Consider the following 27,325-nt stretch of genomic DNA (forward strand, 5'->3'; position numbering starts at 1 on the left):
TTAGGACTTGATGGTTGTTGATTGTAGCCAACAATTGGCTAAAAGTGACAGAAGCAGCAGGGTTTCCAGACTCCATGCTGAGTCTGAATATGACGGATAAAGCTTTTAAGGCCTAGATCAGCCTTATTAATGGACTTGAATCACTACAGACGTTCTCCTGCCCATGAATCTTCCCTACTTTACATTTGTATCCCTCAGTATTCAACAGCTGCACTATGATGGCATCTGTAGTCTGAAAATTTTTATGGAAAAGAGGACAAATATAAGGGTGTTGGGCATTGTATTATATTGAAATTTTTGATCTTTAAAGAGAAAAAAATTACAAAGTTAAAGTGGGCCATCACAATTCTTTTATTATCTGCTAGGACTGCTTTTGGTAATGGTAGGTTGACTTCTGTCTACTTTAAAGAAAAATTAGTGATTTCTGAATGTTAGATATTTTAAGAACTTACCCGTTTCCCTTCTTCACGTAATGTATTTCAGCATGTCACCATTAGCTTACATATCATTCTATTCTGCTCATTAGTAGTCTTCTTTCTGTCTCTAAAAATCACACTTTTAGTCACACTTAGTGGATATCCAAGGAGAAGACTTCCTGCCACTTTTTAAAGAGCACCTCCCCTTATTTTTGCTCTTACTGCTGATTGCCAGACTGGGTGACCTTCTGCTGAAATGTATTATCTCTGCTATTTTTTCATAAGGTTATTAAATAGCATTCACTTTTGACTTATTAGTTAGGTGAAATGATTTCAGATATCTGGAGTACAAAGAATTCCATATAAAGCTAGTTTTCAGATGTCTGAATTATGTCTGTAAAGCAAAATGGTTGGGCATTTTGCTGTCATTTCCATAGCAATATGTCATTTATTTGTAGCTGTGACTTCCAAAGGCTAAATAGTCATAAAGTCAGTTCCATCTTTGGAGCTGGAGCACAGTTGATAACCTGACTGAGTTATCACCCTGTATTTCAGTGATCTGATATAGGAAGAGTTTAGGCCTTTTAGAGCAAAGCTTTGCCACTGATCAGTCTTTCTGCACATATGGTGTCATTTACCACGTGCTTGGCATATCTTTGCTTCATAACTTAGAAATATTTGGTAGGCCTAAATAAGCAGTCTGTTTAGATTCATGTTAGGCCACTCGAGAGTTTTGTGCAATTATAAAATTACTGCCTAGATCAGCATCAGGACAACTTGAAGTGGCAATCCATACGTCAAATAAGGAAGGACTTTTTCATTATTAAACACTAAAAGAGGCAATCAAGTATATAGTCTTTTTTACTTGGAGATTACTGAACTAAACAGTATTAAGGTAATACAGGTGGCATTCAGATGATTTAGATATTAACTTGCCTAAAGAAAGGGGGCTCAACCAGAAAGCCACTGCCATTTCAACTCTAGGATTCTATTTATGTTTTAGTGAGACTTTTTCCTGCTGCTTGGTTTGGCATCTGTCCTATAGAGCAGCGGTCCCCAACCTTTTTGGCACCAGGGACCAGTTTTGTGGAAGACAGTTTTTCCACGGATGGGGCAGCAGGGGGGATGGTTCAGGCGGTAACGCGAGTGATGGGGAGCGATGGGGAGCGGCAGATGAAGCTTCGCTCGCTCGCCCGCCACTCACCTCCTGCTGTGCGGCTCGGTTCCTAACAGGCTGCGTACCCGGTACCGGTCCACAGCCCGGGAGTTGGGGACTCCTGCTGTGTAGGTCTCTTTTTAGTGTTCGGGCTTTCCTCTGAGAAGAGAGGTGCATTAGTTACAAAGTTTCACATCAAAGGTTTTAGAGAACAGTGACTGCAAACTATTGCCTTAGTATTGTTTTTTTTAAAACTGTTTTGGTTCCATTGAAACCCATATAACATTATTTTGAGAGATTGACAAGTAAAAATTAACCTATATTCTATTTAGCTTTTCACAGAGAAGTATTCTCATCTGATGTTTCTGAGTGGCTACTTGGCAGACCAAGGAGGAAGTGCAGATGGCTCTACATATACGCCATCACCATTGGAGTAGATGCAACTCAGTGTGTTTGGTCAAAGGATAATCCAGTTTTTTGGTGTGTTTTTTTTTTCATTTGTTTAAAAATTAGAACTGATAATTTTTTAGGATTGCTTTCTTCTTTAATCCATGAAAGACTAAATGTCTTAATGAATTTGTGTAATTTTTGGAGTTGGTGTCTAGTGTCCATTTGAATAAGTGCATCATATCAGAGATTAAAAAAACATGAAAATTAACATATAAAAAAGAGATCTGTATCCTTAGAACTTCTTTATTTGTTCACTAAACAAAACTTTTTTTGAACAAAACAAGTTATACACTTAAAATATTTTTTTTTAAGTTTAGTAGATTTAATTCCCAAAGTTGGTCTACTAGTTATCTGTGCTGAATAACAAATTACAGCAGAGTCTCTGTTGGTGAGGGGTTAGGGCATTGCTTGGCTGAATGCTTCTGGCTCAGGGTCTTTCATGAGTCGAGGTGTCAGCCAGGGCTACAGTGGTCTGAAGGCCGGATTGGGGCTGGAGAGTGGCTCACCCTCAGGGTAAGAGCCTTTGCTCCTCACCACTGGACCTTCCATGGATGCTTGAGTGTCTCCGTGACATGGCCGCTGGCTGCCACAAGGGAGCCAACAGGAAGCGGCAGTGCCTTCCATGACCGAGGTCATACAGTCGTTTCCACCTTTTCTGTATAAATGAGTCATTAAGTTTAGCCCACACTCAAGGGGAGGAGAATTAGCCTTTACCTTTTGAAGAGAGTGTCAAAGAATTCGTGAACGTTTTCAAAACCATCACAGTTGGCCTGAAAGGGACATAGCATCTATTTAACTGCCCCCGAAAGCTTCAAAACTTTCAGTAAGCTTACATCTGATCCTAAGGTATCCAAATCGAATTTTAAGATACAGACTACTAAAATTCAAATGTAGAGTTGTAGAATGTTGAGCTGGAAGGGACCTTGTTGTGCCCTGTCGTGACAAATGAAGAAACTGGGGTGGAGGAGGTGACGTGTAATAGTGGTTGTCAGGCCTGTTGTTGACATTCTCTCTTGGCTTTGGAGAGGTTCCCTTTCTGTTGTACTCAGGTTCATGTTCTCCATGTTCTGCATAAGACTCAAAATTCCTTTTTCCTTCTCTCTCTCTTGTGTGTGGAGAAGAACTGAGAAATAGATCATTAAAGTTTAACTAGACAAGTACCCCTGGTTCTCTTTTCTCTGTGTAGCTAAAGGAAGAATTTTAATGCAAACATAACTTTCCCCTTCACTTCTCTGCCAAGAGAGGTTTAGTGAGATTATGCTGTATTTCTTGATACGGCAGAATGCCAGGCAAATGTGTGAAGGAGTAAGCCTTAGTACCATATGGAATCTACAAAGACCTGCGTTGCCGGCTGCCACCTTGAAACACTTAAAGATAGTGGGTTTCTTAAACCTAAGTGTGTTCTTCGTTTTATAAAAATCTCTTTAAAAACCTGCATAAAGTAGAGCTTGATATCTCTAGAATAGTGAGGTAAAACATCCATTAAGAAAAATTCTTTTAGCCTGAAGGTGCATGATTTGACAGTTCTCAGAGAAATTAATCTTGTGGCAAAACTGATTGGGGTTCTGTTTATTTTCAGCCATGCATATTTTCTGATTTACTGCTCTTTGCCTGTTTTGTCTTGTTTTGTTTTGTGTTTTTCAGTTTGCCTTTGTAACTGTGACCAGTGTCTCCACTATTCCTCCCTACTTCCTTTCTCATGATGAAAATCATAGGATACTTTAAATTATAGAAGACAGTACACATACAAAAAGTGCTTGAGAATGTTTGTTTTCCTCTTCCTAATCAAAATTTCTGTTTCAGGTTCTTCTGCAGCTTGGGCTATGGCTGCCAATGCCAGATGGCACCGTTTCTGAGAAAAGAGCTAGCTTTTGCTTAGAAGTAATACCCACAAACAATGCCAAATTAGCATAAGCAAATGTCAGTGAGTTAACACAAAGCCAACACTCATTCTATCTTTTCTTTCCTTCCTAGGCCATGGGTGTTGAGAGTGACCAGGAAATTGTGCAGATGATTGGAACAGAGGAGCACGTGATGGCTGCATTTGGGCCCAGTTTGGAAGAGTGCCAGAAAGCTCAGATTTTCACACAGATGCAGGTGTGTCTTTTCATGTTGTCCTTTGCTATGAAAGGGAATTGGAGATTTAATGCCACTCATTGATAAAGCATCAGATGCAGTGACTTTTAAGGGTATAGGTTTGGGGAGGATGTTGGGGTGATGGGAGGAGTGGTAGAGAAGCTTCTTTGACTCATTATTTGAGGGATTGGAGGAAGGAGTTTGCCTAGACAAATTATCAGCCTTTGGTGTGTAACTTAGAAGCGGGGGGACCAAGAGGCTTTTGTTCTGATAGGACAGCAAGTACTCTTCTTTTCCTTATTTGCCTGAGTGATACAAGTTTTTAAACTACAGCAACTCTAGTGTAGAAAGTTTTTTTTTTCATGTGTTTCTCTTTAATATTCCTTTTTATTCCCTACTTCCAGTTGCTTTCAGCATCCAGTTTTATGTGGTCTGTATCCCTTTTCCTGAATTCCAGTGTGTCCAGCAAGAAACACCCAGGTTTAGAACCCCTTTACCACTACAGAGCCTTTGTTGACCTGCCTTGGGCACTACCAGTTGCAACCTGTGGATTGTAGGACAAGACTCAAAGATGAAGTTAGAGAACTGTATATATGCTAAACATAATCAAAATAATTGCACTTCCCTTCCTATGTGACAGGGAGCCCTAATTGCCATACTTAGGATTTTTAGTTATACATTTGTGAAGTGCTTTCCTAAGTGTAAATCAATAGTGACATTCCTCATAGTCATCCTGGGAGGTAGGAATTCCTTACTGTAGAAGCACAATGGACAATTCTTATATATCCATACATATATTGTCTGTTCTGTGGGTTGCTTACAAGGTATAAATTCCATGATGCTTTTTTCTTGTCACCCAGGATGTTATTAGAGATAGCATCTTATATCTGTTAGTATGTGTTCTGGAAAGTCAAACCAGTCTTGATAGTTTCATAGACTGAGTCAAACATTTAGGAAGGTTGATTGTCATATGTAAGTACATATAATTCAAAAGCACAAATCAGTAGGGATTATTCTTATCACTGCCTTCTTTTTCTGTAGTTAATTAACAGTCAACTCTAGTTATCAGGCAGGCAGCATCAGGAAAAGTTGTTTGGATTTAGGAGATTCTAATTTTGCTCTTCAGTGAAAGTGAAATATTTAGTGAATATGCATTTTTGTTATAAACTGAAATTACATTGTCCAGGGGCTCCAAGAACGTGAAGAGAAAACGTTAAGAAACACCGAGGAATTGGCTCACTTTTGGAAGACACACTCTATGCTTTAAAGCTGTATAATGCCTTGGAAGAACGATTTGCCTTAATGCTACCCCTGTGGATTCAGTGCGATCCATTATTCATTTATTACAAACATCATCATTGTTGGTCAGATAACCTTTTCACTGTAAAGCTATTTGAGTGGGGGCTAAACAGTGGGTTGGAAAATCATTCATTTATTTCTCTTCAATAGGTACTGACAGAAAATTTTAGCTAACAGAACTAGAAAGGTTCAGTTAAAAGATGAGGAGAATGTGCAGTTATTTAACTTAAGAAAGACAAATGTTCCTAACGTGAGAAAGACAAACAGGAAGTAGAACTTTGAGATGGCTTGTTCTCTGTATGCTGGATTAAAGCAAAGATTAATTATTTGCAACTGATGAAAGGTTACAGTGGCACAGGTAATCCAAAATGGTTGATAAATTGAACATATGAGTTAGGGTAACATGAATATTTTATGTTATTCTAATCGAAAATGTAGCAAGTACACTTTATCTTACGTAATAGAACTTTTGACGACATGGCACTTTAGTGGATTGCTTAAAATCTGTGTTTTGTTTTGTCTTTAATGCTTCCCTTTTCAGTGACTCCTCCACTTCTGCTCACAAAGCCGTTTTGCTGTTATATTGGTCACGGATGTTTTACATTTTCATTGCCGGGGCTCTGATAAATAGAGAAGAAATTAGTTATTACCGTTTTGGGAGGATAGGATGCACTAGGGGTGTCGTCTTGGCCTGTTTATGAACAGATTGGGCTCCTACCCTAACCCTCACACTGTGAACCCCTGGCAACTTTATTAGTTATTCTAGGGAAAAGGTGACTTTCTGCTACATCAGAAAGAATACCAGGCTCCCCTGTGTTCCTCTGTTTCTTGCTCAAAGAAGTGAAGAATCTTTAGCCTCTTTCCCAAGGGAACTAGAAGACCAAAATTTAATGAAGACAGCTCAGTTTAGGGAAAACTGAAGCGCCTATCTATTCGTGGTTCCCACCAACTGCTGACTTGCCTCGGTCAGTTACTTAGTTACTACTTACTGCTAGGTTACGCAGCTTGTGTTTTAAAGGTCTTAGTTTATTTTACACTCTAAATGACCTTTTTTTTAACCAGGGAAGATTCCTAGATTTGATGTCCAGTCTTAACAGAGGAGTTCCATTTAGCTCTAGGCACTATTTTAGTCACTAGGAATCGAGGAAAAAGACGACATGTCATCTAGTAAGAGAGCCATACAGGTAAATAGACAATTAAAATACAGTGTGATCTGAACATGAATGGAAGGAAGTACTCAATTCTTTATACATAAGGAATTAAAATAGCACAGAGAAAAGAGTGTGGTTAGGAAAGGCTTCAAAGAGGAAGTGATACCTGATCTAGGTTTTGCAGCATGGAGAAGAAATTTCCCAGGCAGGTAACTGGGGACAGAAATTCCAGGATAAAGAATCAGCCCTTTCTTCTAACTGAAAACCAGTTTAAAAAAAAAAAAAAAAAGCATTAATTGCTTTTACAAAATAATAATAACCACATTATCCTCTTCTTTTCAAACTTTTTTTTATGGAAAAATTTCAACATATACAAAGTATATGGAATAGTATTATGAACCCCATGTGCCTATCACCCAGCTTCAACAATTAAAAACACTTTGCCATTCTTGTTTCATCTAAATCTCTGCCTCCTCCTCACCTATTACTTGATTAGTTTTTAATATTTCATTTTTTAGGTAAAATGTATATACACTGGTAAGTACAAATCTTAATTGTATAATTTTTATAAGATATAGAATATTGCCATTACCCCAGAAAGTTCCCTCATGCCCCTCCTAATTAGTTTTCACCTCTATTATCTTCTTCCCCCACTGATCTTATTTTTTCACCATAGATTAGTTTTGCCTGTTCTAGAATTTTATATATGGAATTATGCAGTGTAAACTTCTTGGTGTCCAGCTTTTTTTGTTGAGCGTATTGTCTTAGATTCAGCCAAGTTGTTCCTCTTTATGTCATCTATCCATGTGGTCTGTTCCTTGTTATTGTTTTTTTGTTTTCTGTGTGTTTTTTTTGTCTTTTTTTTTTTTTAATTTGGCCACACTGCGCGGCTTGCAGGTTCTTAGTTTCCCCGACCAGGGATTGAACCTGCGCCCCTGCAATGAAAGCACCGCGTCCTAACCACTGGACCGCCAGGGAGTTCCCGTGTTCCTTTTTACTGCTGAGTAGTGTTCCATTGTATGAATATACCACAGTTTGTTATCTTTCCCTGTTGATGGACGTTTGGTTTGTTTCACTCTTTTCCTGTTAACGAATAAAACTGCCGTAAACGTTTGTGTACAAGTCTCTGCCTGAACAGTTTGGCATTTCTCTTGGATAAATACCTAGGCGTAGAATTGCTGGATCAAAAAGCAGTTGTGTACGTAACTTTTATAAAGTTGGAACTGCCAGATCTTTTTCCAAAGTGATGGTACCGTTTTGCAGTCCCCCCCGGCTGTGTCTGAGAGTTCTGATTGCTTCACATCCTCACCAACATTCAGTGTTGTCAGTCTTTTTAACTTCAGCTATTCTAGTGGGTGTTTGGTGGTATCTCATTGTGGTTTTAATCATGCATTTTCCAGATGACTAAGGATGTTGAACACTTTTTCATGTGCTTATCGATTTCCTTTGTGAGGTGTCTGTCCAAATCTTTTGCTCGTTTTCCTTATTGAGTTGCCTTTTTATTATTGAATTTCAGAGTCCTCTTTAAAAAATATAAATATAAAAAAAAATAAAAATAAAATTAAAAAATATATATACATATATCCTGGATATAAATCCCTCGTCAGGTTTATGTATTGCAGGCATTTTCTCCCAGCCCATTACTTCCCTATTCATTATCTTCACTGTGATGAGCAGTTTTTAATTTTGATAAAATCTGATTGTCAATAGGGTGTTTTTATTTGTTTTTTTATGGTTATTGATTTCCATTTAAAGAAATCTTTGCCTACCCCAAGAGCAGTAACACATTCTCCTATGTTTTATTCTGGAAGCGTTACAGTTTTAGTTTTTATGTTTATGTCTAAAATCCATCTTAAACTAATTTTTCTATTTGGTGTGAAATAAGGGTCAAGGTTAATTTTTTACTTTATGGATATTTAGTTGATTTGACATCATTTATTGAAAAGACTTTCCTTCGCCCATTGAATTGCCTTGGCACTTTTGTCAAAAATCAATTGACCATAAAAGTGTGGTTTATTTCCGGACTTGTTATTCTCTTCCATTGATCCGTTTGTCCTTACACTCTCATCACACTGTCTTGATTACTATAGCTTTATAGTTGAAATCACGTAATGTAAATCCTCTGACTTTTTCAGGATTGTTTCGGCTATTCTTTTTCATTTTCATATATATTTTGGAATCAATCAATTTTTGTTTTTTAAAAAGCCTGCCAGGAGTATAATTAGCAATTATGATATATCTCTTGGTCAGTTTGGAGAGAACTTTAACAGTAAGCCATCTTAACACTATTATATGTTCCAGTCCATGAAAATGGCATAACCCTCAATTTATTTAGGTTTTGTTTTCTTTCAGCAATGCTTTGTTGATTTCAGGATAGAGGTCATACATGGTGTAATTCCCTTTTGAGGGGAAAAACTACTACCCCAAAGTGTTAACTACAGACTGTGGTGCTCTCTGGGTGCCTCCACCCAGAGATGGCTGGGTGATCTATCTCCTGTATTTTCTAAATTTGATGGCTGATACATCTATCTCCTCTGTATTTTCTAAATTTCCTACAATGATCATGTATCAATTTTATAGTAAGAAAACAAATTATAAAATAAAAAAGGAACCAGTGTATTAAATAGCATGTAAATGCTACTTTGTCATTGATTTATGACAAATGTTGATTTTTGACTAGGACCAATTCAGCTTTCTCTATAACCAGGATCCTTGTCTGTTTTGCTTATAGTGTCATGTATGGGTAGTTTAACAAATTCTCTCTGATGATGTCATTCAAACATTATTATAAATATATTCTGTTTTTTATAGGCATTAAAATATATAGGGAACAAAGTAAGAAGGCAAAGGATGTGGGGAGGTGGACCAAAGAAAACCAAAATAGAAGAAGCAAGAGAGCTCCTGGCTTCTACCATTCTGACCCATGTACCAGTGAGTAACCCCCTTGCAACTGAATAATGATCATTGTGGGGTCCATGCATTTCTGTTAAAGAATTTTGAATACAAGTTTACATTAATTAAAGTATACCTCCTTAAGAAAAGAGAGAATCCTAAAGAGGACTCTCCAGTGGACTGCCCTGGAAATAAGCTTCCATTATCAATAGTTTATTTGTACTTAGAGAATGTTAGCTGTATTGTATCATCATCATGTTTACTCTCTCTTGGTTCTTCTTTCAATCCAAAATTACAGTTTTTTATATTCATGTATATAGTAACACTGCTATTAGATTTCACCATTTTGAAGGACAGGGATGGTGTCTTAGATATTTTTAAATAACTTAAAACGAGCTTACAGTGCCTTGCTCATATGGATACTTTTTTTAAAATTGTGGTAAAATATACATAACATAAAATTTACCTTTTGTTAAAAAAATTTATTTATTTATGTATTTATTTTTGGCTGTGTTGGGTCTTCATTGCTGCGTGCGGGCTTCCTCTAGTTGTGGTGAGTGGGGGCTACTCTTCGTTGCGGTGCATGGGCTTCTCATTGCCGTGGTTTCTCTTGTTGCGGAGCACGGGCTCTAGGCGCACGGGCTTCAGTAGTTGTGGCACACGGGCTCAGTAGTTGTGGCTCATGGGCTCTAGAGCGCAGGCCCAGTAGTTGTGGCACACGGGCTGGAATCTTCCCCGACCAGGGCTCGAACCCGTGTCCCCTGCGTTACGAGGTGGATTCTTAACCACTGCGCCACCAGGGAAGTCCCAAAAATTTACCATTTTTGTATGTACATTTCTGAGGCATTAGATACATTCTCAATGTTACGTTACCATCACTACCATAGATACTTATTAAAATATTGGATGGGCTTATCTCCTAGACCTTGAATTTTAGAGTTCACATTGTCCAGCCTCCTTCACTTACAGTGAAGATGCTCAGGTCTGGAAAAGCCAGATGCTTTACCTTGTCATCCAGCTGGTTAGTTGTCAGAGAGAGAGCGAGCTAGAATCCCATCTTCTGACCCTTAATATTTATTTTTTTTAAATTAACTTATTATTAAGAGATCAGCCATGTTGGCACGAGTCGTTCTTCCCCCACTCCCATTTAATATATATGCTACTCTTTCTAAGTTATAAAATTATTTGTTAGTCAGACCATCTTGTTAACCAAATAGTCTGCTTTTTGATGAATTAGCATGTGTATTATGCACGATGATCTAATTCAGGGATTGCAGATTCTACCTTCAGGGGCTGATTATAAATAAAGGAAAGTTGAAGGAACTGCAGAAGTGAACAGTGACCACCTAAACTGAATCTTAATGATTGTTTTCCTATTTTGAAACACCTTGTTAGCCAAATAATATGGGTCTCTGATTCTGCCCTTTGGCTGCCACTCATTTATGTGTATCCTTGATCTGATTCAAAGAATTAGAAAACTCTTAATGTTAAAGCTGTGTCTGAACTGAATTTTAGGTGATTAGGAAAACAGTTTAAAACTCAAAATAGCAAAAATGAGTAGTGGAAACAACAAGGGCTTTAGAGCCAGAGAGATAAGGGTTCAAACTGGGTTTCTTAACTTCCTAGCTGGTTTACTTTGGGCAAGTCTTAACTTTTCTAAGCTTCAGTTTTCTCATCTGAACAATGAAACTAATACCATTGTGCCAATTCAGTGATAGGGTGCACATAAAGCTCCACGGTTTGCTGGCTCCCAGACATGGCCATCACGTCTCCACTGGGGTCTCACTTAGCTTTGTACAATAGCTGAGGAGACCTTTTGGTTAAAAAGCCTTAGCTGATAGAATGCTGGCTGTACCGCAATTTATTTATGTAAATTGATAAAGCTGAACATTGGTACTTTTGTGTGGTTGCAGTGGGCCTAAGCTACCGTTTTTATAGTTTTGTTAGGGCTTCCCTGGTGGCGCAGTGGTTAAGAATCCACCTCGTAACGCAGGGTACACGGGTTCGAGCCCTGGTCCGGGAAAATCCCCCATGCCGTGGAAAACTAAGCCCGTGAGCCACAGCTACTGAGCCCGCGTGCTACAACTACTGAAGCCCGCGTGCCTAGAGCCTGTGCTCCGCAACAAGAGAAGCCACCGCGATGAGAAGCCCGCGCACTGCAATGAAGAGTAGCCCCTGCTCGCCGCAACCAGAGAGAGCCCACGCGCAGCAACGAAGACCCAATGCAGCCAAAATAAATAAATAAGATAAATAAATTTTTTAAAAAAGAAGTTTTGTTATATATGATCCAGTGAGGAGTAAAGTCAGAATAGATAAACCAAGAAAAGACCTTCATTTTCCAGAATGGTTTAGGACAATATTAACCTAAGAATACTGTTAGAGGTGATTTTAGATGATATAAGGACATTTTTCTTTAAATAATTATGTACTTATTAGAAAAAATACAACTAGCACATTAAATCCCTTTCTGTGGTATTTAGGATTTTATGGTATTGTATAGATGAAGCTTACTTAAAAATGAGTTGTTTAAAGTTGCCTAGGGCTTCCCTGGTGGCGCAGTGGTTGAGAATCTGCCTGCCAATGCAGGGGACACGGGTTCGAGCCCTGGTCTGGGAAGATCCCACATGCCGCGGAGCAACCGGGCCCGTGAGCCACAACTACTGAGCCTGCGCGTCTGGAGCCTGTGCTCCGCAACAAGAGAGGCCGCGACAGTGAGAGGCCCGCGCACCGCGATGAAGAGTGGCCCCCGCTTGCCGCAACTGGAGAAAGCCCTCGCACAGAAACGAAGACCCAACACAGCCATAAATAAATAAATAAATAAAGTTGCCTAAAAATATTAAATAATTAGTACTTTAAGTGTTACAGAGATATGACAGTAATCTTGATGGTGGTCCTTGAATGAGTAACATGTGGAAAGCAGTGGTTCAGGTGTGTCTACCTAGAGGGAGCGAGACGGGCAGGGTGCTCAGCAGTCCCCGCGCTTGTACTTGAGCCTTTGGCTCCGAAGCCCGGCCTCTCAGCTCCTTGCAAGTGACAGTGTTTCAGACTACGTAGCAGAGTCAGCATCACCTGGGAACTTGCCAGGAGTTCTTGGACTCTACCACAGACATACTGAGTCAGACACTCTGGGAGTGGGGCCCAGCAGTCTGTTCTAACAGGCCCTGCAGTGATTATCATGCACACTAAAATTTGGAAACCACTGCTCTAAGGGTTTCCCCAGGATGCCTAAGACCTCTTTTTCCTCCAAGATAATATTAAAAGGACTCCAGAGTTTTGGCGATAACAATTCTGTTTCAGTGTTCCAAGCTCCTTTCGTAGGTCTTTTTTCTCTCCCTCTTTCAGATAGTTCACCAAGGGATAACAGAACTATTATTGGCATTCTACCAAAAAGTGATGTCAGCTACTAGATTAAAGGATTCCCACTCTCCATATCACTAGGAAAAATGGGCTCAGTATTAACTTATTTTTTCAATTTAGACCTAAGGTTTACTTTTCAGCATATAGTAGTTTAAAAAGGGGGGAACGGCAAAATGAGTTAATGTTCAAGTGCCTTTTAAAGTGCAGTGGGGCATCTGCTGTAAATATCCATATTTATTTCTACTTATAAATGTCTTGGGAGAATCTCCCACTATTTATGCAAAATAAACACGTGATACAGACTTTGTTAAAAGTTGAAGATTTGGTTAATGAAAATTTGCTTCATTTTTTTCATTAACAAAAAAAGTAAATACAACTAGAAGTGTTACATGTTTAATGTAACTCACCACATTAAAATCAGAAAAAAAAAATAAATTAGATGTATCTGAATGGAGGACCATACAGTTTGTAAATACCAACTGAGAGTGTAAATTACTTATAGCTACTCAAAGACTGGGTTCTTCTGCTCAGTGTTGTGGTAATTGGTGTTATGGTTGTAGGGTTTTTTTGTTTGTTTGTTTGAGGATGGACCAGAGACTTTTCTTTTTGAAGATCTAGATTTATTCCAACCTTTCTTATTGATGTAATTGTTTTGTGAGTACAGGATGACAAAATAGCTTTTAGGGCTGCTTTTTCTCTTACCACATTCCAAAATTAACACATTTCTTTTAACACATTCTAAAGTTCTCAGTCATAGAAAGGGGATAAATTGACCTAATGAAGACATGAAACTTCCTTTGAAGGAGAATGAACTTTTGGAAACATATACAGAGTTTCTAACATCCTATATTATTTAGTGTAATTCCTTAGCAGCAACAGAAAAGTGTGTGAAGGAGACCGGTTGCTGTTCTTTAATCTGTCATAGTGATAAACTTAATAGGATATCATTGTGATCTTACTCAATGATTAAGGAAAGTAAAACAGAAATTTTATAATATGAATTTTCTATAGACAAGCCTATAAAATGTTCCTTAGAATTGGCAGAAGCTTAGTCCGTACTCTCAGAGCTCATCGTTTATGTTGTAGAGAAAGAATTTACCTAGTTACCTAAGGTTTTTGTCTCCCCAAACAAACCAGTGCAATGATTTAACCAGTTCTGATTTAACTTACTGATTGGGCCAGATTTGTTCATGTAGATTTCAGTTGTAGAAGAGAAGATTGAATAGAACATTTGCAGCAAATTTATTCATCAGTCTGTTGATTCATTCTATAGATATTTGGTGAGTCCTGACAGTGTACCATGCCTGTTATTTATTGCTGCATAACAAACATTTCCAAAACTTAATGGCTTAAGATAACTGTTTATTGCTCTCTCTCATGGTTCTCTGGTTTGCCTGGGCTCAGTGGTGGGGAAGGACGTTCTCAGTTTGGGTCTCATGAAGTTGCAGACAGATAGCAGCTGAGGATGGAGTCATCCAAAGGCTCGACTGGGGTGGGCATCCAAGATGCGTCTTCACTCATATCTCTGGCTCCTCATTGCTTTTCCAAGTGGCCCTTTTCTCCCCAAAAGAGTGTCCTAGACTTCTCACATGGTACTTCAGGACTTTAAGAAAAAGGAAGTGGAAACTTCTAGTTTACAGGCCAACCCAAAGGGGGTGATGGACTCCACCTCTTAATGAAGGAATGGCATAGAACATATAGGGAGGGAAGGAGTTGATGGTGGTCATCTTTGAAGAAAAGCTACCACAGGTATTGAGTACAAAGATGAAAAGTCATCATCTCAGCTCTCAGGAAGTTTACAGACTAGTTGAATTTCTTTGAATAGGGAGAATCAAAACAATTCATTATTTTCTTATTTAAATATGATAACACTGACTGTTTTCTTGAGGCACCTTAAATTTTAATGTGCATTGTCTCAAAAATTTTCTCTGATTTCTGAATTACAGGTTAAAGAATTCAATTTCCGAGCCAAATGTATCTATACCGCAGTGATGGTGCGAAGAGTAATTCTGGCCCAAGGAGATAATAAAGTTGACGACAGAGATTATTATGGTAACAAGCGATTGGAGTTGGCAGGACAGGTGATTTAATTATTTTATGTCAGAAATCTTATTTTATTTTCCTCAATAAAAATTAATTTAGTGTTCATTTTAGATAGGAGGAAGAGATGGTTGAATGGAATATAGGTTTTGTATATTTGGAGTATAAGCATTCACACATGACTATCTCTTTGACTTAACAATTGCTATGAAAACTCTTAGTTCTTTAAATATGTTACCTATATTATATCTTTTTTTGAGATGTTTACCCTCATTCTGTTTAATGTAGGACGTGATGTATGGCTTTAAGTAATATCATTTATTCAGTTAACAAATATTTATTAAACTCCTATCGTGTGCCAGGCATAGTTCTAGAAACTGGTATACAGGGAAAATAAGACAGACAAAGGTCCATTTTCTCTTAGTCCATATAGTCTAGTGAGAGAGATAGACAATAAACAAGTAAACAATCGCCTAACTTTTTTGGTGATGTAGTAGAAGTAGGTTAGTGAGGACATCTTTTATCTCATTTTCAGTCTTAGCCTGATAAATTTTATCTTATTTTGAGAGTATGTATCCCTTTCAACTGGGTAACAGGTGTCTAAAACTTTGAAACTTCATGTTTCAGCATTTAAATCAGAAATTCCCTTTAAATCAAACAGCTAGAATATAGACCTGGCTGCTTTTGATATTTTCTCTCTGTTTTAGTTAGTTAGTTAGTTAGTTGGTTGGTTGGTTGGTTGGTTGCGCTGGGTCGCAGTTGTGGTGGGTCTTAGTTGTGGCAGGCAGGCTCCTTAGTTGTGGCTCCAGGGCTCTTTAGTTGCAGTTTGCCAACTCCTTAGTTGCAGCACATGGGCTCCTTGTTTGCAGCAGGTGGGCTCCTTACTTGTGGCATGCAAACTCTTAGTTGCGGCATGCGTGTGGGATCTAGTTCCTTGACCAGGGATTGAACCCAGGCCCTCTGCATTGGGAGTGCAGAGTCTTATCCACTGTGCCACCAGGGAAGTCCCTATCTTTGGTTTTAATGAAGTGCCTTGGTGTGGTGGTCTCTGTTAATATCCTACTTAGGGTTCACTAAGTTCTTAAGTCTGTAAATTTATGTCTAACCAAATTTGAGACATTTTTAGTCTTTAAGTCTTTGATATTTCTTCAAATATCTTTTTTGTACTATTCTCTCTTCTCCTTCTGACTCAGATTATATTGTTAGACCCTTTGGTATTAAGGCTCTGTTGATTTTTTTTCAATTTTACTCTCTTCTTCAGATTGGATAATTTCTATTGATCTATTTTCAGGTTCCCTTACTTTTTCTTATGTTGTCTCTAATATGCTATTACACTCATCCAGTTAATTTTTTAGTTTAGATATTGTATTTTTCAGTTGTAGAAATTTCATTTGGGTATTTTTTCTCTACTGAGATTTCTTGTTTGTTTATTCATCACAACCATATTTTCATTTACATCCTTGAACTTTAACATCTGTTTTAGAATGCTGGTCTAATTCCAACATATCAGTCATCTCCAGACCAATCTCTTAATTAAATTTTCTCTTGAGTATGGGTCATGTTCTCCTTTTTCTTCATGTGTGTAACAATCTTGGATTGTATCCTGATGGACATTGTGGATGATGAATGGTAGAGACTCGGAATTCTGTTTTGTTCCTCTGAAGAATGTTTGTTTTTTGTTTGTTTTAAGGCAGTTAACTTGGCTGTAAACCTCTGAATCCTGTCTCCTTGCAGCGAACAGCTGAAACATTCTGTATAATTCTTTCAACCATAGCTGGGCTGTAAGATGTTCCTTCCCCCATTCTTGTGGTTATTTGTCTTACCAATTTAAGCAAGTATTTTTAATTTTTAAAGAACAATGTTATGATTAAAAAATAATATAACAGTAAACATTGTAAAACAGATATTAAAATAAAACTAATAATACACAGTAAAAATGTTTTTAAAACATAACATATTAGCACAGTAAAAAGACTTTCAAACAATTACAAGGAAGTTTACAGTGAAAATGAGTCTTTCTCACACTCTGACCCCCCCACTCTTTCACCTGACCCAGTTCTCAGTTCCTCCCCCCGGTAATGGTCACTTTTCTCTTCATCCCCTTTATCCTTCCAGAGACACCCTATGCATATACAAATATCTTTATTAACTGGCTTTTTAAAGTTTTACTGTTGGAAACTCATGGTTTGTGGACATTCAGGCCTGTGTGAATTTATGCTGAGTTTTCTGGCCTCCTTTGGGGTCCTTTGTCAAGGGCAAGTTTGGAGTCAGGCTTTGCAGTTTTAGAAGAAATCACATAAAGGAACATTTTGTCCTCATTAGTATGAAACATATATTCAAAGCAGTATGTCTGCTTACTTAGTGGGGATTTAATCATTAAATGTGTGTGTTGCCACAGAAATTGACACATGCCTGCTTTTGTGTATGTGCTTTTTAGTTATGAAAATTTTCATGCATACAAGACTATATATAACACGTATGTGTGTTTGTGTGTTAAGACTCAATAAAGCAAATATTCACATGTCCCAACTCAAGAGTGAACACAGCATTAGTACGTTTGAATCTTTTTATGTGCTTTCTCTGATTTTCACCTACCCCTCCCATCTGTCTGTTCTGGAGGCTCTGGCCAGGTGCCTGCCTATTTACCTGGTGCAAAGCCATCCCGACACATTCGTGAGCATTTACTGTGAGATTGGGTGAAGCACAGGTCCATTTCCCAGGAGCATCCCTCAGCAGGCCTGAGCTTCAGATGTGAGTTTCAAGAATTTTAAAGCATGAAGTCTTACTCAGAATCCCAATATTGAAAGAGATAAAAGTTGAGCCTCTCTGGTTGAGGTGGGGTGTAAGGGCTTGTTTCTCTGCCTGTTTGCCCTTCCCCTGAAACTCCTCTGTGAAGTTCATAAACACAGTCTTACTGCTCTACAGAACCAAGTGTAGACTTTTTTTTTTTTGGCTGCGAGGCATGTGGGATTTTAGCTCCCCGACCAGGGATCGATCCCGCACCGCCTGCACTGGAAGGTGAAGTCTTAACCACTGGACCGCCAGGGAAGTCCCCAGGTGTAGACTCTTTAGCAGGCTTGTCAGGGTCCTTGATGATCTTGCCCCTCTGCGCCTTTCCAGCCTCATCTCATGCCAAGGCGAGCCACTCCTTCCCAAACACAGTGTGATACTCTTTCATCCTTTGAGTTATGCCTTCTGCCTAAGTTGCCCCTCCCTTATCTCCCCTTCTCCCTCCCCATAATGAGGGGCTCCTACGCCTTCATCATTCTTTGAGTCACCCTCTTTGAAACCACCTGTGAACCCCAGGAGTAGTTAGTAGCTCGGTCGTTTAGGTCTTTATTTGCATGCTGAATTACTGTACAATTCTCTACCTGCACGCTTCTTTCTCCCTTTAGACTGTAAACTCATTGAGGGCAGGAACCACTTACATTCATATTCATCTCTCTGTCCCCAGATAAAGTACTAGACACCGGCGATACAACAGTGAATGAGACTTGATGGGGCACCTGCTCTCAACAGTGTACATTTTGGTAGAGGAGACAAACAAACAAGGAACAAGTAAACAGTAAATAAGTGTGATATTAGATGGTCGTAAGTGTTTAAGGCAAACCAAAAACAGACTAATTAATATTAGAGAGAGAGTTGGGATGTTGGTTGGGGGAAGGGGTGTTACTTTATTCTGGATGGTCAGGAAAGACCTCTTTGAAAAAGTGATATATTTTAAGCCAAGCCCTCAGACATTCCAGCTGAGACTCGAGTGAGGAGAAGCCAGTCTCACGCAACCTCAGGAACTGCATTCCATCAAGAGACCTGCATAAGCAACATACATCCCCAGGCAGCACCTGTATTGGAGGAACTGGAAGAGGACCATTGTGGCTGGAGTGTGAGGTTTAAGGGTGGTGAGAGAGGACATTGTAGAACTAGCATCGTAGGCCATGGGAAGAGTTTTGGATTTAATTTCGCGTGCAGTGGAAAGCCACGAGAGAGTTATAATCGGGGAAGTGACACCATCTGATTTTCAGTTTAAGAGATCTGATTTGGAGATGAACAGACCAGGAATGGACCAGTTAGGAGACTACACAATATTCCAGATGACAGTGATGGTTGCTGGAATGATAACAGCAGATATTAATTACCATGTCTAAAATGTAAAAAACTGGAATTGAAAAATAAGAGCAGTTTTAGGTTTTGAGAAAAAATTAATGCCTGGAATACTTGGGAAATTCTGTTTGGTTAATGGCTAATGCCAACAGGTGGGTTTTTGGCCACCTCAGATTGACCACTGTTCAGGGGACTGTGTGAATCCCCACCACCAACCGTCCCAATTTTTACAGTTTTTTAATTGGAAAAGAAATCATGCTGTTAAATGAGTCCTTTAAAAAAAATGTTGGGTGTTTGGAGGACTAAGGAATGGAGCTGAGAGGGGAGAGGAGAGACTATCCTGTTGCTTAAAAAATTGGAATTAAAAAGAGGGTTCCCATGTGCAAGAAAACATTGCTTTATAAACAATGTAAAGACATAAAAGACATTGTGTTGGCAAAACTGTGTAAAAACAATAGCTGCTAATTTCACACCCCATGGGATGAGGGAGTATAAATGTGCTTCAGCTTTAGATAACAGAGCTGTATCCACTGGCCAAGCGGGTTCACAGAGCTTTCCCTTAGTCTCACTGCCACCAGAGGGCTGGCCGGCCAGCCGCCAATAGAGGTGTTAGCAAAACCTACCGATTTCAGGCTTAATCTTTTCACCTACCTTTTCTTTTTCAGTAATGTGTTCATTGTTTGCTGAGCATTACTCTATTCTTCGTCTGCAGATTTTTTTGTTTCTAATGCAGCTTGCTTTGTATGGGTGAGATATGGAACGGCACCAAAATCCGGCACCCTGGAAAGCCAGGGATTTCCACCCTGTGACAAAAGAATGCCGTCTTGACTTCAGAGATTGCCTAATCCCAGCTGTTCTGATAATGTAATTAAGGCTGCCTAATGTCTTTAATTTTGCAACCAGCTTGTGTGAAAAGGAGAATTTGGCACTCTGAAGGCTTAAACACTAAATAACAATCTCAAGACGCCTAATTAGAATTCTCTGACATTAAGCTAATTGGTGAAACTGTATTTCAGCAGCTTAACTTCTTTATTAATTTTTTTTAGCATTTTCATTGAAAATCAATTGATGAGCTGTCAGCATTTTTTCTTAAATATAATTTGCTCTTTAGTGCTCCTGTCTTAGGCAGGCTGAAAGGCCTCATGCTAGCAATGAAAGGTATTGAATATTATCACCAGCATTCCATTCCTTTTAATCATTTTACTCTTGACCTAAATAATGTGGCTTATTGTGTGACTTGGCCTTGTAGCTTCTCACTGCTCTGTGAACTGGAGAACGTTATTTCTCTTACGTTGAAATTTTAAGGGTGGAGAAATTTATTAATGAGGCATTAGTTTTGTTGAGCGTGCTCTTACATTTTACTTGTTTAGTACCGGGGCATTTCCTTGTGCTTGAATCAGGGGGCTACAACAAATTCAGCTAGGATCCAAAAAAACTTTGTCATAATTTGAGACACAAAAGTCTAAGTGTAAGGAACTAATTAAAACAGAGCTGAGCTTTTGTGGTTTAGGTTAAGGGCATTTGCTTCTGTTCAGGGTGCTTATTCAAGTTCCTTTTGCCAGTTTACACAGGAAGTTGCTGAAATGGGCTTCTCCATCCCTCTCCTCCCCTGCACCTGCTTCCATTCCCATACTCTTTCTTCCGTGAAGGAAACTGCTGGGTCTGAGTGGAAGATAGGATTAAGCTCTCAGAGGAGGAAGTTTTCTTTTTAGAACACTTCTGACATGGTAAATCAAGTTCAGGATCCTGGCTTTCCCATCTGCAAAGTTGATTGTAGTAGAAAAGTGGAAGGACTTGTCTACCTTAAGGGGGAAGAGTGTAAAGTAATGTTCCACTCAGGAAATGCTTTCTTCAGCAGTGTTTGGAGGAGACTCATTGGTTTTAATGTCTTCATTTTGAGTCAAAAAACTACCAGTGGGTTATAAGCATTCAAGAATAGTGTGAAATTTGGAAAATCTTTAGCTTACAAGATTTCACTGAACTTCAGAATTCCTGTTTAACTGTATAATGGGTGCATATATAATGTCCCCCAATATTACATTACTGTTTGGTTAGGTAGCTTAGATTACAAATATATCCTACTTTTTTCTTCTTCTATAAAGGAAAAAAAACCGAATATAATTAATTTTGCAGGGGAATTTAAGTAGTTGTAATAATATATTTGATTATTGAAGAAGTATGCCTGCTATTTATTTGTCATAAGCCACTTATTTAGTATTGCGAACTGTATATAAATGGTGTTCTGGTTATATCTGTTTCTGCATTGCATGGCTTAAGACAATCACCATTTTGTTGTATCTCACAATTTTGTGCGTCAGGAATTCAGGCAGGATTGTGATTCGGCTGTGTGATTCTTCTGTTTCACATGGAGCTCGGTTAGTAGTTGTTCTACCGGAGGTGGTGGGGTGTCTGGAAGGCTGGGCTCAGCTCGGTCTTGACCATTCCAGTGCTGTGGCATCAGAGTGGCTCAGGACTCCAAGTGAGTTTCACATGCACAAGAGAATCTGCGTGGCCTTAATGACCTGGTCTTAAAAGTCACAGCTTCACTTACTTTACTTTATTGAAAAAAGACTTTATTGAAAAAAGCAGTCACAACCCACACCTGATTTGGGGCAGTAGGGAACATGGGCCACACCTTTCAATGTGTAGTTCAGGGGTCAGCCAGAGAGTTGGGCAAAGTTTATATACGTAATCTTGGGGTTTTCTCCCAAGATTAAGTTGGGTAGTGGATTTGAGGGTGTTGATTTTATTTGTGGTTCTCTCCTTTCTGTGAATTTCCTCTCACTTTCCAACTACCGTGGTGGCTCAGATCTTTTCCCTCTGGTCCTTCAATCCAGTAAAACTGTGGGTCTCTCTCCGAGTTTTAGCTTCCAGTGTAGCTTGGACCCTTTTTGTTAATGTGTCCTACCCTTAGTTGAAAAGCCTTAAAAACGGAAATGCACTTTCAATAAGTGTCAACTTTCCTCTAGTTTCTGCCTGCTTTTACTCTCCAGTGCCTTCAAATAGTTTCAGTATTTTGTCCAGCATTTATAATTTTTATGAGCAGATGAATCCATCTGATAGGAGCTACTTCATCAATTCTGGCAACAGAACCATCCTAGTCTATTTTTATGACTTCCTATTCCATCCCATTGATTTGTTTTCCATGGTTACTATGGTTTAATATCATTTATTATATAATTTTTAACATAAAAAGTATAAATAAAAATGTCACAGATATGTAAGTTACGAAGGGGACAAATAAAATCAACACCCTCAAATCCACTACTAACTTAAGTAATTCTTAATAATTGACCATTAATTACCATTTCATTTACTTATATATTTCTTCCTTACTCTGTCTTCTCTTTTCCCCACTATCCTGAATTTGAGTACTTATTATTTTCTTTTTTATTGCATCATTTATTTAAAATTTTTAAAATAGTTTATTACAATATAAGTTTCACTTTTTTTATTGAAGTATAGTTGATTTACAGTGTTGTGTTTCAGGTGTACAGCAGAGTGATTCAGTTATATATATATATGTTTGTGTGTTTGTATGTATGTAGATTTATATTCTTTTTCAGATTCTTTTCCATTATAGGTTATTACAAGATACTGAATATAGTTCCTTGTGCTATACAGTAGGTCCTTGTTGTTTATCTGTTTTATATATAGTAGTGTGTATCTGTTAATCCTACGCTCCTAATTTATCCTCTCCCCCCTACCCTTTTCCTTTTTGGTAACCATAGTTTGTTTTCTATGTCTGTGAGTCTATTTCTGTTTTGTAAATAAGTTCACTTATATCATTTTTTAGATTCCACATATAAGTGATATCATAAGATATTTATCTTTCTCTGTCTGACTTACTTCACTTAGTGTGATAATCACTGGGTCCAACCATGTTGCTTCGAATGGTATTATTTCATTCTTTTTTATGGCTGAGTAATATTCCATTGTATATATCTACCACATCTTCTTTATCCATTTATCTGTCAGTGGACATTTAGGTTGCTTCCATGTCTTGGCTATAGTAAATAGTGCAGCAATGAACATTAGGGTGCATGTATCTTTTCAAATTATAGTTTTCTCAGGATATAGGCCCAGGATTGGGATTGCTGGATCATATGGTAAGTCTATTTTTAGTTTTTTAAGGAACCTCCATACTCTTCTCCATAGTGGCTATACAAATTTACATTCCCACCAACAGTGTAGGAGGGTTCCCTTTTCTCCACACCCTCTCCAACATTTGTTATTTGTAGACTTTTTAATGATGGCCATTCTGACTGGTGTGAGGTGGTACCTCATTGTAGTTTTGATTTGCATTTCTCTAATAGTTAGCAATGTTGAGCATTTTTTCATGTGCCTGTTGGCCATCTGTATGTCTTCTTTGGAGAAATGTCTATTTAGATCTTCTGCCCATTTTTTGATTGAGTTGTTTGTTTTTTTGATATTGAGCTATATGAGCTGTTTGTCTGTTTTGGAAATTGATCTCTTGTCAGTCACATTGTTTGCAATATTTTCTCCCATTCTGTAGGTTGTCTTTTCATTTTTCTGATGGTTTCCTTTGCTGTGCAAAAGCTTTTAAGCTTAACTAGGTTCAATTTATTTATTTTTGTTTTTATTTCCATTACTCTAGGAGATGGATCCAAAAAAAACGTTGCTGTGATTTATGTCAAAGAGTGTTCTGCCTATATTTTCCTGTAGGATCCAGTCTTACATTTAGGTCTTTAATCCATTTTGAGTTTTTTTTTTTAATATATAGTGTTAGAGAATGTTTTATTTTTTAAGTTAATTTTTATTAGAGTTAGTTGATTTACAATGTTGTGTTAGTTTCTGCTGTACAGCAAAGTGAATCAGTTATACATGTACATATATTCACTCTTTTTTAGATTCTATTGCCATATAGGTCATTACAGAGTATTGAGTAGAGTTTCCTGTGCTATGCAGTAGGTTCTTATTAGTTGTCTCTATTTTTTTTAATTTTTATTGGGGTACAATTGATTTACAATGTTGTGTTAGTTTCAATCTCTTTTATATATAGTAGTGTGTGTATGTCAATCCCAGTCTACCAATTTATCCCTCTCGACAACCCTTTCTCCTTAGTAACCATAAGTTTGTTTTCTACATCTGTGACTCTATTTCTGTTTTGTAAATAGGTTAATTTATACCATTTTTTTAGATTCCACATATGTCATACTGAGTGAAGTAAGTCAGACAAAGACAAATATCATATGATATCACTTACATGTAGAATGTTTTAATTTCATTTTTTTACATGTAGCTGTCCAGTTTTCCCAGCACCACTTAATGAAAAGACTGTCTTTTCTCCATTGTGTATTCTTTCCTCCTTTGTCGTAGATTAATTGACCATAAGTGCGTGGGTTTATTTCTGGGTTTTCTATCCTGTTCCATTGATATATGTGTCTGTTTTTGTGCCAATACGATACTGTTTTGATTCCTGTAGCTTTGTAGTGTAGTCCGAAGTCAGGGAGCATGATTCCTCCAGCTCTGTTCTTCTTTCTCAAGATTGTTTTGGCTATCTGGGGTCTTTTGTGTTTCCATACAAATTTTAAAATTATTTGTCCTAGGTCTGTGAAAAATGCCATTGGTAATTTGATAGGGATTGCATTGAATCTGCAGATTGCCTTGGGTAGTATGGTCATTTTAACAATATTTGATTCTTCCAATACAAGAACTTGGTATTATTTTTGAGTTTTATAAAAATAGATTCATATCATATACATTCTTCTGCAACTTTTTTCTTCATTTAACATTGTTTTAAAGATTCATTTATATTGTTTCATGCCACTGTATTTCACTTTCATTTTTGTATTCAATTGTGTAAAGATATGATACATATGATAAATATCCCTTTATTCATCCTACTTATCAAGACCTTTGTATGACTTCCCTTTTTTAAAAAAAATGAACATTTTTATTCATATCTTCTGGTGCCTACATGAAAGAGTTTCTACAAATAGGATTGCCCAGTCATGGAACTTGACTGGAGAGTGTCAAACTAGTTTCCCAAGTATTTGTACACTGCACTGTACATAAGTCCTGATGGTCTCCATCCTATGACTTAGAGTCAAAATTAAACATTTTTGTCTGATCTAGCGGGTGCACAGTACCATCTCCTCATGGGCTTAATTTGCATTTCCTTCATTACTAATGAGGTTGAGCCTCTTTTTCATATGCTTATTGACCATTCCTGTTTTTTCTTAAATGTCTTTTGGGTTGTTTGTATTTTCCTTATTGGTTTTAAGATTTTTTTTAGTGTTCTTTGGATCCAGTTTTTTGTCAGTTACATGTGTTGCTGGTATCTTCTCCCAGTCTGGATTTTTTTTTTTTTAACTTTATGGTATCTTTTAATTCTAGAAGTTTGTAATTTTAATTTGTCAACCCTTTCTTCTTTTTAATAGTTAGTACTCTTTATATTTTAAACTTATGCCTTTGGTATTTGTTCTTTAGTCTATCTGGAATGGATTTTTGGGTATGGAATGAAGTAAGGAATGCAGTTTCATTTGTTTCTGAAATGAATAACCAGTTGTCCTAGCACCATTTATTTGTAGTCTTTCATTTCCTTACTGATCTGAAATGCCATCTCTATCATATGACAAATTTTAATATATGTGTTGTTTGTTTCTGGACTCTTTGCTCTGTCCACTGGTCAGTTTATCTATACGTTAATCAGTCCATTTGCCTTCTTTTTCAGGAGTGTCTTGGCTATTTTAGGGTCTTAGCTTTTCCACATAAATTTTAGAGTTAGCCTCAATTTTCATTAAAAACCTGGGGATTTTGATTGGAGTTGCATTGGAATTGTAGATCAATTCGGGGAAAATTAGTAATCTTAAAATCGATAGTCTTCTCATCCATGAATATTTTCTTCATTTATTTAGGTCACTGGTCAATGAAATCTCAGTCTGGGAGTGACTGGTCTAAATTAAAAATCTTTGAATGCAGGGATTGTCATCTTTGCCCTTATTCCCAACACCAAGCATAGTGATAAGCACATATATCAATAAAAGTACATGTTTATCAAATTGAATTTTAAAATATATTTTTTTCAGTTTTAAGCAGTTTCTCCATCTTTTTTTAAACAAAGTTTAATAAGGACCTAAAACTTAGTAAATAAGCTAGTAATGCATTTTGAAAGTTCACCATATACTTTTTTTTTCCTTTAGCTTTTATCTCTTCTTTTTGAAGATTTGTTCAAAAAATTTAATTCTGAAATGAAGAAGATTGCAGACCAGGTGATTCCTAAGCAAAGAGCAGCCCAGTTTGATGTTGTGAAACACATGCGTCAGGACCAGATTACCAATGGCATGGTGAATGCCATTTCAACCGTAAGTCTTCAGTCATTTGGGTAGAGTTTTGTAACTTATTTGTAAATCTGTTCAGTGGGAAATTTAAAGTACTGATACTTTGAGAATCTAGGTGAAAAAAATATATATATATATTTAAGTCATAAATTTTCTACTTTGAAAGATAGTCTACAGTTTAAATCAGTAGGAATTTTACTACTATATGACTTCATTGCCAAATTATAGTTCCTGTTATATGAGGCAATAAGAAAATAGATATACCTTTACATAAAGGAAAAATCTTTTAGTTTAACCATTAATAACCATTCTTTCAATGGATACTTTTCCCCATTTTTTTCTGTAATAAAACTGATATATTACAAGTAGGTTTATTAATGACAACATTTGTCCAAAACAGTACAAAATGTTTCATTTCATTGTAGGTTTATATTCCTCAAAGAGCTATCAGCTGTTCTCACGTGAGTGATGAATTCAGGCCTCAGCAGCTGCTGTGTGTTCAGGGCCTCCGGCTGTTGATAAAGGGTTATCAGATAGGTTTTTGCTCCCTTTCTTAAAGCGTAACATCTATAGGTCTATCTGATAAAGTCTTGTTCAAGTTTTGTATGTCAGACATAAAATTAGTTTTATGGATGGGATTTGGTCCCAACAAAAGAATAGTATAGTGTAGCACGTGGACTCCCTTAACAATGAAAGAATTAGTGGCCGACTTGCTGCCCTACTTGACTTGAGAAATTTGCAGTGGGTCTGTGTGAGCAGCCCTCGCCATGACAGCTCCATCTAGACCTGAGGGGAACCTGGCCTTTGTGCCTCTTTAGGCCCCTCACACTCCTGTGGTCCAAACTTGTCTGGAAGTAGATTCCTGGATATTTGAAGAGAAGCCTCCAAAGATCATTTGAACACACTTCTGTTAGAATGACTTTTCCTTGCTTTTGACCCATGATTTTCAGGTCAGAATAGCTGTTTTGAGTAGTTGTTTTGCCCCTAAGTGACACCACTTTACGCCTGGGAGCAGACTGCTTATTAGGAAAATCAGTAGTAGGCCTTGTTACAGGTGAACCCCAATCTGTAGGCAACCAGAAA

The 27,325-nt window shown here is 37.7% G+C and overlaps 1 protein-coding gene across 3 annotated transcripts in view; it reads left to right on the forward strand.

Annotated features, from left to right (window-relative positions):
* Window positions 1-27,325, forward strand: part of POLR3B (RNA polymerase III subunit B) — a 114,623-nt gene that overhangs the window by 24,108 nt on the left and 63,190 nt on the right. For all 3 annotated transcript variants that reach the window (XM_082349864.1, XM_082349866.1, XM_082349865.1), the window contains exons 10-13: window positions 3,997-4,119; window positions 9,360-9,479; window positions 14,744-14,878; window positions 26,105-26,266. In XM_082349864.1, coding sequence (XP_082205990.1) covers window positions 3,997-4,119; window positions 9,360-9,479; window positions 14,744-14,878; window positions 26,105-26,266 — 540 coding nt within the window. The remainder of the gene's footprint in view (window positions 1-3,996; window positions 4,120-9,359; window positions 9,480-14,743; window positions 14,879-26,104; window positions 26,267-27,325) is intronic.

This window comes from Balaenoptera borealis (assembly GCF_965194805.1).
Source record: "Balaenoptera borealis genome assembly, chromosome: 13".
NCBI classification, from domain to species: Eukaryota; Metazoa; Chordata; class Mammalia; order Artiodactyla; family Balaenopteridae; genus Balaenoptera; species Balaenoptera borealis.